This window comes from Gavialis gangeticus, unplaced genomic scaffold, assembly GCF_001723915.1.
Source record: "Gavialis gangeticus isolate Ggan-Ray unplaced genomic scaffold, GavGan_comp1, whole genome shotgun sequence".
NCBI lineage: Eukaryota > Metazoa > Chordata > Crocodylia > Gavialidae > Gavialis > Gavialis gangeticus.
The window spans coordinates 55,195,234-55,208,597 of record NW_017729006.1 but is presented as its reverse complement, the minus strand read 5'-3'; the positions used below and the strand labels follow the sequence as shown (position 1 = coordinate 55,208,597).

The 13,364-nt window shown below is 38.8% G+C and overlaps 1 protein-coding gene across 1 annotated transcript in view; it reads right to left on the bottom strand.

Annotated features, from left to right (window-relative positions):
- SDHA (succinate dehydrogenase complex flavoprotein subunit A) overlaps positions 1–13,364 on the bottom strand; it is a 42,238-nt gene that overhangs the window by 6,388 nt on the left and 22,486 nt on the right. The window contains exons 8-14 of the mRNA XM_019508738.1: positions 11,385–11,553; positions 10,410–10,605; positions 7,925–8,096; positions 3,167–3,285; positions 2,359–2,470; positions 1,249–1,379; positions 549–662 (exon numbers count right to left, since the gene is read on the bottom strand). Of these exons, the coding sequence (XP_019364283.1) occupies positions 549–662; positions 1,249–1,379; positions 2,359–2,470; positions 3,167–3,285; positions 7,925–8,096; positions 10,410–10,605; positions 11,385–11,553 (1,013 nt within the window). The remainder of the gene's footprint in view (positions 1–548; positions 663–1,248; positions 1,380–2,358; positions 2,471–3,166; positions 3,286–7,924; positions 8,097–10,409; positions 10,606–11,384; positions 11,554–13,364) is intronic.

Sequence of the window (13,364 nt, the reverse complement as noted above, 5' to 3'; positions counted from 1 at the left end):
GGGCGGCTACTGGCAACAGCAAGCACGGAGCTCCCAAGGAGCTCCTGCAAGTGTATAAAGTGTATTAAAAATGCGGGTTCGGCATTCGCGAACATTTGAAACTATGATTAACGAGGGTTTCCTGTATTTGGAGGATGAGATAATCCCAGCAACACAGCAGATTAGAGCATCAAAGATCACTTCAGGTATGGAATTTGTAAAACCAAAGATTTTTATTCCATTTATTTTTTTTATTCCTCCAAATGCTTTATACAGGGCAGAAAAATATATTTTATCAGTTTCCTACTAATAACTTTACTAAGACTGAAAAAGAAAAATTATGGTAATCCAATTCCTGTACAAACTGCATCTGAACAGCAATTCCATGACTTCTTCCAAGCAAGGTTCTTGTACATTTAGTTCTCTACACACTCAAAGGCACACAGTACATGACCTTGTTACAACAGTATCAGGTACTTTATGAAAAAAAAGGCTCTAACGTTCCGTTATCAGCCCATCAACAGCTGCCCAATAGGACAAGGCACCCTCCAAGCACAGCATCAACATACCTTCCCAGTCTTGATATCCACATAAGAAAGAGTGTGTTTCCTCCAATGCTGTTCAAATGTTTTTTTCTGCTGCCCCTGTGTTGGCTTGGAGTAGTCATATTCGTCTACCCTTACCTAAACCGAACAAAGTATTATGCTGATGTGGACTAGGAATTCCATTTTACAAATCCATACAATAATTACATTTCAAATTAAGTACTTCCAATCATAAACATGGTTATGAGATTTTAAGCCTACCTGGCAAACTTTATAATATTTTATACCAAATCTTGCTGTTATTTCAAAGTCATTGCAGAGCTTCAGCAAGTTAGTAAGGCAGAATATATTCTCGTTACTTCCCTATTTTGCTACACTGCTTCCAATCTTCCCTACAAATCCACTGGCCATATCACTAGTAAGTTGCCAGCACTTCAACAAGAAGGTCAAGTAGCAGTGTACTGCAACCTACTACTGCTTTCATCCCATCAAAAAGCAGTCAACAGGGTATTGGAGGCACTGGTCAATAGGCAATTAGATATATTCACTTGCACAATTTATATCACAAGCCAGTTCCACAGACTTTAAACAGACATTAATGGTTTAAAAATTTGATCGAGTAAAATTTGATCTTTGAGTAAAAATAATATCAAGGACAAATCATCCAAGACCACAGCATTTGTTTGCTAAGAAGTGTCAGTCACATAACACAGAATATTTGTACCTTGTAGTCTTCTCTGGCATGTGCACCACGAGATTCCTTCCGAGCCTCAGCACCATAAATAGTTTGCAGAGCACAAAGCATCAGATTTTGCAGTTCCAAGGTCTCCACCAAGTCAGTATTCCACACAATACCTAACAAGATGTTAAAAATTTGAAAAGTTTTCCAGTAGCAAAGAAAAACCCCACATATGACTAACCAGATTAGATTTTCTCCTTTCATGTTGGTACAGAGAATTACAGAACTAGCTATAATCAAGTACAACCCTTCCTAGGGTTTTAAGTGCATCTGAAGCCAGCAGCTGAAAAGCTCTCTTCTGGTTTTGCATCCCTCAAGCTGACAGTCCTTCTTATGTGCAGCAAAAGAGATGGGGGTTTTGAGATGTATATGCTACAAAAAGACGACCAAACAACTACTTCTAAGTCAAAATTGCAGTGGGTGTATTCTTGGGGATAGCTATTCTTCTTGTACTCTATTCACTGAAGCTCTCCCTGCAGGCAGAGATACGTTAAAAAAAAAGTTAGGAAAAAGGGCAGGGAGAATTTAGAGTCAATGCAGTGTCATGTTGGTATAAATCCTCATGTAAATCCCCTTTGCAGAGCTATGAAAATGGAGATGTTTTATCTCCTTTTATTGAAGAGATATATCTGAATATTATATGCTGCCATGGTACTCGCATAAAAAGGAGGTATTTATAATACTGAAAAGTCCAAAACTACTTTTGAATATCTGGAGGTGGAGAGGAGAGGAACTGTAATAAGCAGTAAAGCCTGATAGAGGCATACTTGCAAGAAGTCAGTTAATTGACATGAAGCAGCAAACAAACACCTCACATTCATGACGGTCTGACTTTTTCTAACTACGTGCTTTCTCCTATGTACTGTGATGTAGGAAAAAGATGATATGTTTCTGATCTAATTCAGTGGTCCTCAAGACAAATCAGAAGTTTACTTCTGTAACTCTGGCTCAAGACTTTTATACCAAAAGCTTTTTCTTAGCTGAAAATGCCTCCTTACAGAACATTCACATAGTCTTAACATTTAGAAGATAAGGCCATTCACAAGTACCAACAGAACATGTAGTGGTTTGAATGTTTTTGTGATGCTTGCAGACCTCTGTCAAATGTTTTCAGCTTGTCCAAATCATGGTAAATGCTGCTTAGCTTCTCACAGCCTTCTTGTAGTACAGAGCCCGTACGAAACACTGCAGCATGGGTTTGCATCGTCTGCAACGTATCAACATTAAAAAAAACAAAACAGCAAGGTGAAAGACATACTAACTGATCTTTACTGCACACCCAAAAATCTTATGAGGTAATTTTGTGACTGCAACCTAAATCACTTTAGGGGTTTCACTTCAAGTCACCTAAAATTTGTTGCTCACACCTGCGTGTGCAGTTCCGGTTAAGCCCTTCCCCACAAGTTCAACATAATACAATCCCTAGACATACACAGGATGAATTAAAAACACCCACAAGTCATTACAGCCTTACATTTCATTCACCATCACCCTCACTAGGCCAGTTACAACTAGAAAGAGCATTCAGTGAATTATATTTAGAAGACGGTAATATCCAAAACCTATAAGGAGATGAACTCATGGCAACAGGAAATGGATAGCACTAAGAACTCAGTAATAGTGTAGTGCAGTGGTTCTCAAACTTCTTTTTTTTGCAGACCACTTGAAAATTGCCAAGGGTCTCAGCGGACCACTTAATGAACTTTTTTTTATTCTACAAATCAAAACACGCAACTTATATTTTAATAACAGTAGTCTTACCTTATAAGTACAGATATTCTCAGTTGGTCCACAACCTTTCTGCAGCCCTCCTGAATGGAGCTTGCGGACCTCTGGTATAGTCTATTTTAATAATCACTTTCATCTTATGTACTACGCTAGTCACCAATGCTGGGATTCTTACCTTTTGCATGTTAAGCCTCAGTTCTGATGTTCTTATGCTTCCGTCAGCAAATCGTAGTTTGTCAAGATTTGCAACAGATTCTTCACCAGCATTTGGTTTAATTGAGGGAACAGGTTTGCCTGTTAAAATAAAATGCATAGTTGCATAAGAAAAAAGGGCTTAGTTTTAGGATTACATAGTCTTCAGAATACAGTAACAATTTCAAGCTACTTTAATTAATACTTCAAATGAAGCTCGCTTATAAATTTTTGACATAAGTTAACTGGCTAGTTTTTTTTAAAGCTATCACAGACAATATTTGGAAATACTGCAAAATATTTGCTTCAATTCTGTACCGACAGAGCATTTACTTACTATTTTTTCATATATCATATTTACTTCAGTACAAGACAATGTCCCTCCCCAGTCAGCCTGGGGGAAAGCACCCCTCATTTTACATTTGCATACAAGGAGAATGTATTAAATACATTGTTTATCTGGTAACTACTGCTAAAAGCAGCATGTGCTCAGTAATGGAAACCAACTATGAAATTGATTTAAGTGCAGCCAACATCAAGCATGACTATAAAACACATGGCCCATATTGGTTAAACATGCTGACAGGAACTGACCACAAGGATGGGTTAGTGAAGCCCATCTGAATAAGATATATGTTAGTGTCTATTGAGTGCAGTCCCCCTCGCTTTTTTAGATGATGGTGAGTCACTAAACCACGCTGTGATGGCCAGAACCAGAAGAGTTAATGAGCAACTTTAACACGAGAAATTTGCTTTTTGAAGGTATCTGAAGTAGCTTTAGGAGCAGTTTCTTGTCTGTCTGGAAGAAATTTTATATATAGCTTTTTATACTAATCTTCAGAAAGCATTAACTTTAAAAAGCAGAACTAAGAATTATAACTGCAGACATAGCTGATTTACAAAATTTTGCTTAGAGTCCATAAAAAACTAACAAACGTAATCACAAGGTATAATTAACATAGTGGATTGAACTTAGGTAGGGACATGTTAATCTCAAACCCCAAAGTGATGTAGTGTAATTTGCTTGTTGGGTAAACCCAAGCTTAAGCAGTAACTTATTGTAATGATTTCTAACACCTTTTAACTTCATAGGATAACAGCTATAAAGTAACTATGAATGGCTATATAACCAAAAAATAGCATAAATAGGATATAAAAAAACACGCACATCAGGTAACCCTCAAGCAAGGACAAAACAGAAAGGTCATTGCTGTCCCATACCCCCACAGATCTGTGAGAGCGAGAACTAGATCCTGACTGAGGGACCTTCCTCCAGTTCCCCCACTCCCACAGCCCAGTTCAGAGACATCCGACTTTGCTGAATCAACTTGATGTGTATCTTCTAACTGAGGGACTATCGATAAGTTGCTAACCAAGTGGAAACTCTTGGTTAATTCCTTTGTCTGTTTTATCATCACAGTCAATTTTAAATTTGTATTGTTATGTTGTCTGTTTATTAGCTAACCTTTTTATTAACTGTCATATGTGCAAACTATATCTTTTGTTGTTATAAGTAAAATTTATTATTTTTTATAAGTAAAATTTGTCATTGCTTTCCTTCTGAACATCACCTCCTCGATCCTGAACCAAGAAGCCCAGTGGCCAATAAAGTTGCAGTGCTCAGTCAGTCTTCAACTAAATTAATATACTCACAGTGCCCAGCTGGCCTGTGACCCCATGCACATTCTGATTTCCTCTTAACACGTATAAAACTGAGCTGCGCCTTTCTCTCTCATTCCAAGTGATTCCCATTTCTTCACCAGCATTAAATGTCTGGCAGACATCATAAAACAGGGTCCCAAACAGTTCACCCAGAATCCTTGTCACCCACTCTCAGCCTGTCACATGAGATTAATGGGGCCCTTCACTCCATGAGATAAAGCCAGACCAGGCTGCCCTGCACCTCATCTGCATATCAATTGTTGGAGGATCCCACAACTCATGACAAGAACAGCTAATTCCAGTCATGAGTGGGTGCTAATTGGCACATGGCGCCTTGGGGGAGTGGCGAGGTGGTATCTGGAGTGCACACATAGTTTTGGTTAATAGTGCTGAGCCATAGGGTCACCATGGCTTGAAAATGCTATCAACTCTGCTAGGACACAACCCAATGAACAATATGGTATAATTATGAGCCTTTAAGCTTCTGAACTAGTACAGTGGTTTTCAACCTTTTTTCATTTGCAGACCCCTAAACATTTTCAGATGGAGGTGTGGACCCCTTTGGGGTAAGTGTGGGTATTTCACATACTGTCGATTGATCATAGTCATCCCTTACACAAAATTGTATAGACCCCCAGGGGTCCATGGACCACAGGTTGAAAACCATTGGACTAGTATCATGCAGAGTTTGTATTATACATAAGTAGGTGCCATAGTCCTAGTTAGAAGTCTGTTTATGAAATACCTGTGCTAAAACTTACAGAAGTTTCAAAAAAGGTAAAATGCATCAATTCTGGATAAGCTAAATCTATGGGTACTATATACAAGTTATTATTACAGCTATGTTTATTTCAAGGTCAGCTTTTTCATATTTGCTCTTCACTTCCATATGCTTAGGGAAAGCAGGGTCTGACAGTAAGAACTGGGGGAAAAGGGCCGCAGGGGAAAAAACTGGGGAAGAGGGCACTACTTGACACCCAGATTAAAAGTTTCCCTGCTGTAGCAGTGGGAGGGATATAAATAAAAGACAAACCTAAAATAATAAGGTTTGTCTATGCCTCAAAAATTATAACAAATTTGTAATTTTCCATATATAGAATCTAATTATTGGTGGGGTTGTCTTACAATCAGGGTCATCTTTGATTCAAGTAAATATGGTAATTTGGAACACTTGTTTGAAAATTAGAACTAGGGATTTGATTCATGATTATTTTCTACATGAACCAGTTACAAAAAGGTCTCTATCCCCTCTCCAACATTAACTCAACTTGTAATTTTGTATCAAATTACCACCTTTCAGTGACAGGCATAATTTTTGTTATCTATAAAGGGGCATTACTATGTCTCTGCCTCACATGGATGGCAAGGCTTAATTTTTGTAAAATATTTCACATATGTAGACTATTTTATTCAATTAAAAATATGCTCACAATATAACAGCAGAGATGCAGCTTTTACTGACCCATTAAACTAGGTAATCCTTCACATGCTGTCAGACACAACCCATTAGTCACAAAAAGGAAACCCACTATATGTGCTACAAAAGTATTTCATTCTACCATGCAATACTAGCTTTCACCCACTAGTATCCATTACTAGGTCCTCACATCCATATTCCAAAAAATGCAAAGGATATGTAAGAACTCATAACATGCAGTTTTGTTATGGCATAAATCCATCCAAAGGTTGTCCATGAAATAAGTCTCAACTTCTTATCGAGGAAGCCAGGTGATAAATGACAGTACCATTCTGCTCCACAGAGAGCAAATGATGGGCAAGGTGTCCCAGCTCGCGCTGGGGGAAGCTATCTGGGCGCTGGGGCTAGGGCTGCAGCAGGGCTGAGTGAGGTGCCTGCCCCTCCAACAGGAGACTGGGCAGGTCCTTTGAGGGTGGTAGGGATCTCCATGACCGGGTGTACGGCACAGAGGCTGGTACCCATGCTTGCAGGGGCCGGGCTGCCCCAGGAAATGCTACTGCTGCTGGGGTCGCAGAGGGCTGTGGGTCAGGAGTGCAAGGCACCAGCAATTATAAATAAATAATATAATAAATTGGAATTCTATTATTGTTTAACTGTGTGATTAAAATTGTGATTAATCACAACTATTTTTTAAATCTTGCAATTAATTTTTTAATTGTTCGACAGCTCTAATATATGTATTTATATTTATACATTCATATCATACATAAACATGTATAAAATAAATATATACACACACAATATAAATATATTATAAATATAAATGTTTTAGATGCACACATACACACACATTTTACAATTAAAACCAACTTACTCATTCTACAACAGTTTAAGGTAATAATCAAAATTCATACCATGGTAAGCATATTGCCAAGAACTATACATTTTTTTAAATTCCAAGGAAACACAGGAAGTGAGTCCACTTTCCAGGCCTGGAAATTGCAAATTCTACCCCCTAGTAACAGATACAGAGTAGGCTCAACTTCACTTTAAGAGCAAACTATAGAATAAGAATAGTTACAGTGAAGAGACCTATGTATTAAGCTAGCTTGTTTACTGCTTCCCAAATCTTCAACTGCATTACAGATACAACAGACTGTCTCTGGCTATTAAAAATGTTAAATAGTCACAGGCTGCATGTACAAGGCTGCAGCAAGGGGTTTACCTAAGATACATACACAACATGGTCTGAAAAATGGAAGGAGGACTCATTTCAAGCTGAGTCCAAGCAGTAGCATGCTGCTAGGTCCTTTTCTTAATGTTTGCAATATTATTAGCAATGTTTGTTTTTTTTCTTGCTTGGAAGGAAAGAGTCCCAGGCATATCTGACAGTATCTTTGGCAGAATTATATTTTTCCTATAAATTAAACGCAGTACATCAAATAAAAGTATGAGTGAGTTTTTGGGCAACCAATACTAAGTATTACATACAACGGACCCAAAATGCAAAGTTACTGCAATTTCTTGACATTTTAATAGTCATATAATTACTTACCAAGACTGAATGTATGACTGTTAAAGAAACAACACATTTTAGTGAACAGAAACATACACTAACAATTTGAGACAATTAAAGGAATCAATTTAAACAGCAACTCTTACCAGGCATGCAAGTTTCTGCAATGGTGAGGGCACAAGCACGACCAAAGACCACCAAATCCAACAAAGAGTTTGCTCCAAGTCGATTAGCACCATGAACAGATGCAGAAGCTGCTTCACCACAAGCATACAAACCAGGTACTACTTTATCTTGGCCGTTCACATGTGTAATCACCTGTCATTTCAGAAACAAATAATCACTTAATAGGTTTTAAAAATTCATTTGCAAAAAACTAATTTGTAGTATTAACGTCCCTGTATGTGAATGTCTCTTGCTTGTTTTTTAAAACAGGGAACCATAAAAGTTAGAGCTTCCCTCAACACAAAACTGTTAAGGATTACTTCTTAACTGGTCTACAGATGAAGTAATAAACATTAGCAAAAAACCCACACCACATGTCCTTTCAATACTACTAACCCTAGTAAACAGCACAGTTAAAGTATTTTTACAATTCTGAACACAGGAGAAAAAACTGCATCTGTTCTAACACCAGGTCACATTCACAAGGAATTTTTTTTTTTAAATGATCTAAATTAATATGAGGCAGTTGTCTCTGCCTGAGGTTGTGACAGGTTACTCCATTTTAGCGCAGGGACTGTGATAGTAAGAGTTAAGTCACATAATTAAGAACTTACTGGGGGTGCACCAATAGAGATTTTTGAGGCCAATACCAATAGCCGATATTTAAGGAGGCATATCGGCCAATACTGATCCAATATGCTGCCTGCAGCAGGTAGCGTGGTAGGAGAAGGTACAGGGGGAGGGGGAAGGGAAGGGGCGTGGGGGCATAGATCAAGGCTCCACCATGAGGAAGGAAGGCAGGAGCAAGCACTGCCAAGTCATGGAGGGCAGGCCAGGGACAAAGCCACAGTTTGTCTGGGGAGCATGGGATGGAGCAGGGCTCATCCAGGGGGCATAGGCGGAGGTGGCAGCTGGTCTGCCGGCTCCTGCTGCTGTTCCTGTTACTCATCCAGGAGGGCACAGGGGCGCATGTGCCCCTGAATCTGCACCAGGCAGGGTGGGATGGGGCCAGGGCTGTTCCCAGCAAAGCCATTGGGAGTGGAGGGCTATGGCAAATTTTGGGGTGGCTGCAGCTCCCCCCACACCCCCTCCAGCCTCCACCCAGAGGTGCTGTTCCCTGCCCCACTGGGAACTGCCCCGGCCCCTGTCCACCCCACACAGATCCGGGGCCTGTTCCTAGCGAAGCCTGGGTCAGGAAGGGCAGGGAGCAATGCTGCTAGAAGGCGGCTATGGTGGGGGGGCCTGCAGCCACCCCAAAATTCACCGTAGCCCCCTCATAGTCCCCTGCTCCCAGCAGCACCACTGCCCACCCCATGCTCTGCCCAGCCCAAGCTCTGCTGGGAATAGCCCTGGCCCCAGCCCATCCCGCCCCATGCAGATCCAGGGGCACATGCCCCCTGGTGCCCTCCCAGACAAATGACAGCAGCAGCGGTGGGAGCTGTCAGACAAGCCACCTCCCCTGCACCCCTGAACAAGCTGAGGCTTTGTTCCCTGCCCACCCACCCTGTGTGAGCAGCACTTGCCCCTGCCTGAGCTCCAGCCCCTGCCTACCTTACAGCAGGGCCTCGATTCCCTCCCGCCTGCCCCCCCCCCCCCAAACTTACCACCTGGAGGCAGCTCTTCACACTGCCGGCTGTCTTCACTGCCTACATACTGTGCTGCAACTGCATGCAGCACAGGCATTTATCAGGTCAATAACCTGATCTAGATCATTTTCTTTATATCAGTACCAATATGATATCGGACTGACTTATCAGTGCACCTCTAGACTTAGTCTTATAATTCAGTCCCACCTTTACACTATGTAGTGTTACCATCACCTGCATAAGCATTGTCCTATGGAAAGGAGTTTTCTATTTAGTTGTAAAATTTTGAGGCAGATTAAAACTGAGAACTGATGCATTCTGTTTACAAAACAAGCCAGAAATATGATATTTTGCAAGCTTTCCTTTAATATTGTAGCATTTAAGGTTAAGCTTGTTTATAGTTATAAATCATTATGAACACAAGCATGCTATAAAAAAGAAACATTTCCTTTCTATTTGGGGGGAAAAAGATCACATAATACCAATCTACACAGAGAGAAATGAATCTGGCTTTTACAGCAAACAGATCAAAATTTAATAAACCATCTTGCAATTTTTGCTTATAGGGCTGAGAAGATTAGAGTTAAATATCCTTTATTACTGATATGAGTGATACGTTTTAACATTAGATTTGATTTTATTGTCTTAACTGTGGATCTATGTACAACAATATTATAATGTCTTGATTTACTACTGTATGTATATCAATAAAGTTTTTATGTTGGTGGGCTCTATTTTTAGTATATTTGTAGTTTGGTTACATTGTTCAAACTTATTTATGTTATGGTTGTATGTGTGGTAAGTCATCTTCCGGAGCATGGCATTTAGCCAGAATCCTTACTAAATTGAATTGAATGGAATACCAATCTACAACAGTTACCTGCCCTTTGTAGTTAGTAGGAATGCCTCCCATATTGTAATGTACAGTAGGAAGAACAGGAATAGGCTCTTTAGTGACATCTACACCAGCAAATATCATAGCTGTTTCTGAAATTCCAGGGAGACGTGCTGCTAGCTGCTGTGGTGGTAAATGGTGCAACTGCAAATATACATGTTCTTTTTCAGGCCCACAACCCCTAATGTAAAAGAAAAAGTTCATGTCAAGATTGGACTAGTTGCCTCTGTGGGATTCCTTCTGTATAAAAGGCACGGATTCCAAATCAGTTCTTTACAATACTGGTACTGTCTGGACTATCTGATATGACTAAAATATGCTTGATAGCTATGTAGCAATATACTAACTCCAGAACAAACCTGAGTCATTTTTTATACTAATCCTAATAAATACTCAAGAAATTAAACACACAGATTTGACTTGTAACAAAATGGGTCCCACGCATGCAATCTTTGCATTTTAAGCCACATTTTCAAATAACTACTTTTAATATTTAAGTCTCCTTGTCCTCCTAAATAGTGTTGATATCACTTGGAATTTTTACATTAGTAGTTACTCTGTTTTCTAGATTGTACAATGGATGACTGGAGAATCACACACACACACACACACAAAATAACCTCATCAGAATGTATAAAGTGGTAAGGGCCAGATTTTCAAGAAAGAGCACCAAAACAGCACCTACAGTTTTCAATTAAGAAAAGCTACACATCAGGCCTTACAAACTTCTGGTCAACTATAAAGGAGGCTACTGAGACCTTCATTTCCTATCACCATGTAGAGGGAATTCCATTCCAAGAAAAGTTTGACTAAAATATTCTCTTCAGCTAACAGTTAAGTCCTTTGATCATCTCAAGCAATCAAGCTTGCCAAATGGACTACTATTATAATCTATCTGCTTCAACCCAAATGCTAAGAAATACTTGTGACAATTCCACTGAAAAAAAAAATTAAACCAACCTTCCTTCCCGAATCTCTATTGTCATAGATCGAGATACTACATCCCTGGAAGCTAGATCCTTAGCAACAGGTGCATATCTCTCCATAAATCTTTCACCTTCACTGTTAATAAGAATGCCTCCTTCACCACGACAGCCTTCTGTAATAAGACAACCAGCACCATAGATACCTGCAAAAGAAAAAAATATCCTTGAAATTAAGTAATAGCAAAAGCAACTTTTTAATTAAATCCTTAAGGCTAAAATACTTGTTCATTATAGAACCATAAGATTTTAACGTTAGTTTTTTCTTTTATTATTCTAGCCTCAAAGTCAATTTTTACATTTGTAATTTGTTTCCTGCCAAAGGATTTTTTGTTATAAAAAAATCCAAACAAGATTACGAATGCCAAGATTTGGAAATATGAGGTTTAAAAATAGCTTTCAATTTTGAAGTTAACATTTTTGGAAATAATATACTTCTAAAACAATTTTTTTTGTTCTCAAGGGTTTTAGTACTGCTGTATATTTTTCTTGAAAGGCTGCTAAGCTAAATCAGGACCTCTCTACACACAGTGTACCATTTCAGAAATCTGCAGCATTTCTACAGAGCTTATCAACATCAAGCAAGAATTCCCCGAGGACTTAAACTGGATGTGACCAGGCATGTTTGTAGCTCCTTTTTTTGCAGCATGCTGTAGTTATGCTTCTTATGTTCCCAGAGTCAATTAAGAAAGCATTAGCCAATTAACACATTTAAGAAATAGGCATTAAGAGCTATTTAAACGTGTTATGAAGATTCTTTGACAGGAAGCTGTAGATTAGAGAGGCTAAACTGTAGAAAAATAAAGACGACATCTTCAAGATAAACATTTTACAATTGCATTACAAGTTAAAAAATCTAAAATGTCTTGGCACCTACCCTCTAGCTATCTAAAAATGATTATTTACTTTATATTGTTATATATTATATTATATTATATTTTATTATTATATTATATTCAGGTAGCCAGATCTCAGCCACATGCACCATAAATCTTTGCTTCTCACCCTCAAACACTAAGCCTTTGCAACATGAAAGCCACAGTCCTAAATCCATACCATTCTTCACTTCAAATGCTCACCAGCAGCTAGTCTCTTACTTTCCTCAAAATAATTCTAGTCTAAGAACAAGCCAAAGATATTCCCATCTGACCATACTGTAGTCAGTAGAATCTTCTACATCTCAGTACACCTCTCCTCTCCCCACCTTGTCCTCTAATACTAAAATCAGAGTTACACAGTAGGTGGTCCCACATTTTCTTCCAGTACAGATTGCACTGTAAAACACTATCTACATCCAGGCTTTCAGCTACATCTAGAAATAAGGTCACAGGCAAAGTTACATGAAGAACCTTCAATATGAGATTCTGACTTAAGTCAAGAACAACTTTTGAATCATCACTGCACGTTTCAACTATAACACCTTCTTTGTTTAGGAATAATCAATTTTGATGCCTTGAAACAAAGTTTTCCTGGGTTTAAGAAACAAATGCAGTGGAAGGAAGGATTCAGTTTTGATGCTTTAGAGCTAGAGGCAAGGGGAGGCAAGGACTGCAGTTTTAAAAGGAAAAACCAATTGCTTTTTTAAATGAAAAATATTCAGTCCAAAATTAGGTGAACATAAGTTTATACCGAAAATGTACAAGCTGAATATAGTGAAACCCTTAATTCAGAGTTCCTTGCTTTTTCTTTAATAGCTGAAGGCAAATGCATCTACTTTTAGTAACTGGCGGCTTATTCATCTGCTTAGTTACTAACAACATTAAGTACTGCAAAGGAACTTGCAACCTGAACTTGGCTCAAGGTCCAAAAAGCTCAATTCACCCTTCTGGCACTACACATCTTAACATGAAAGGCAGAAATGTCTAATATTTTAGAGATGTTTACAAATACTGAAAAAAAAATTAAAAAACCCCAAGGACTGCCTCTCTCATCTTCTATTTTACCTGTAGGGTGAAAC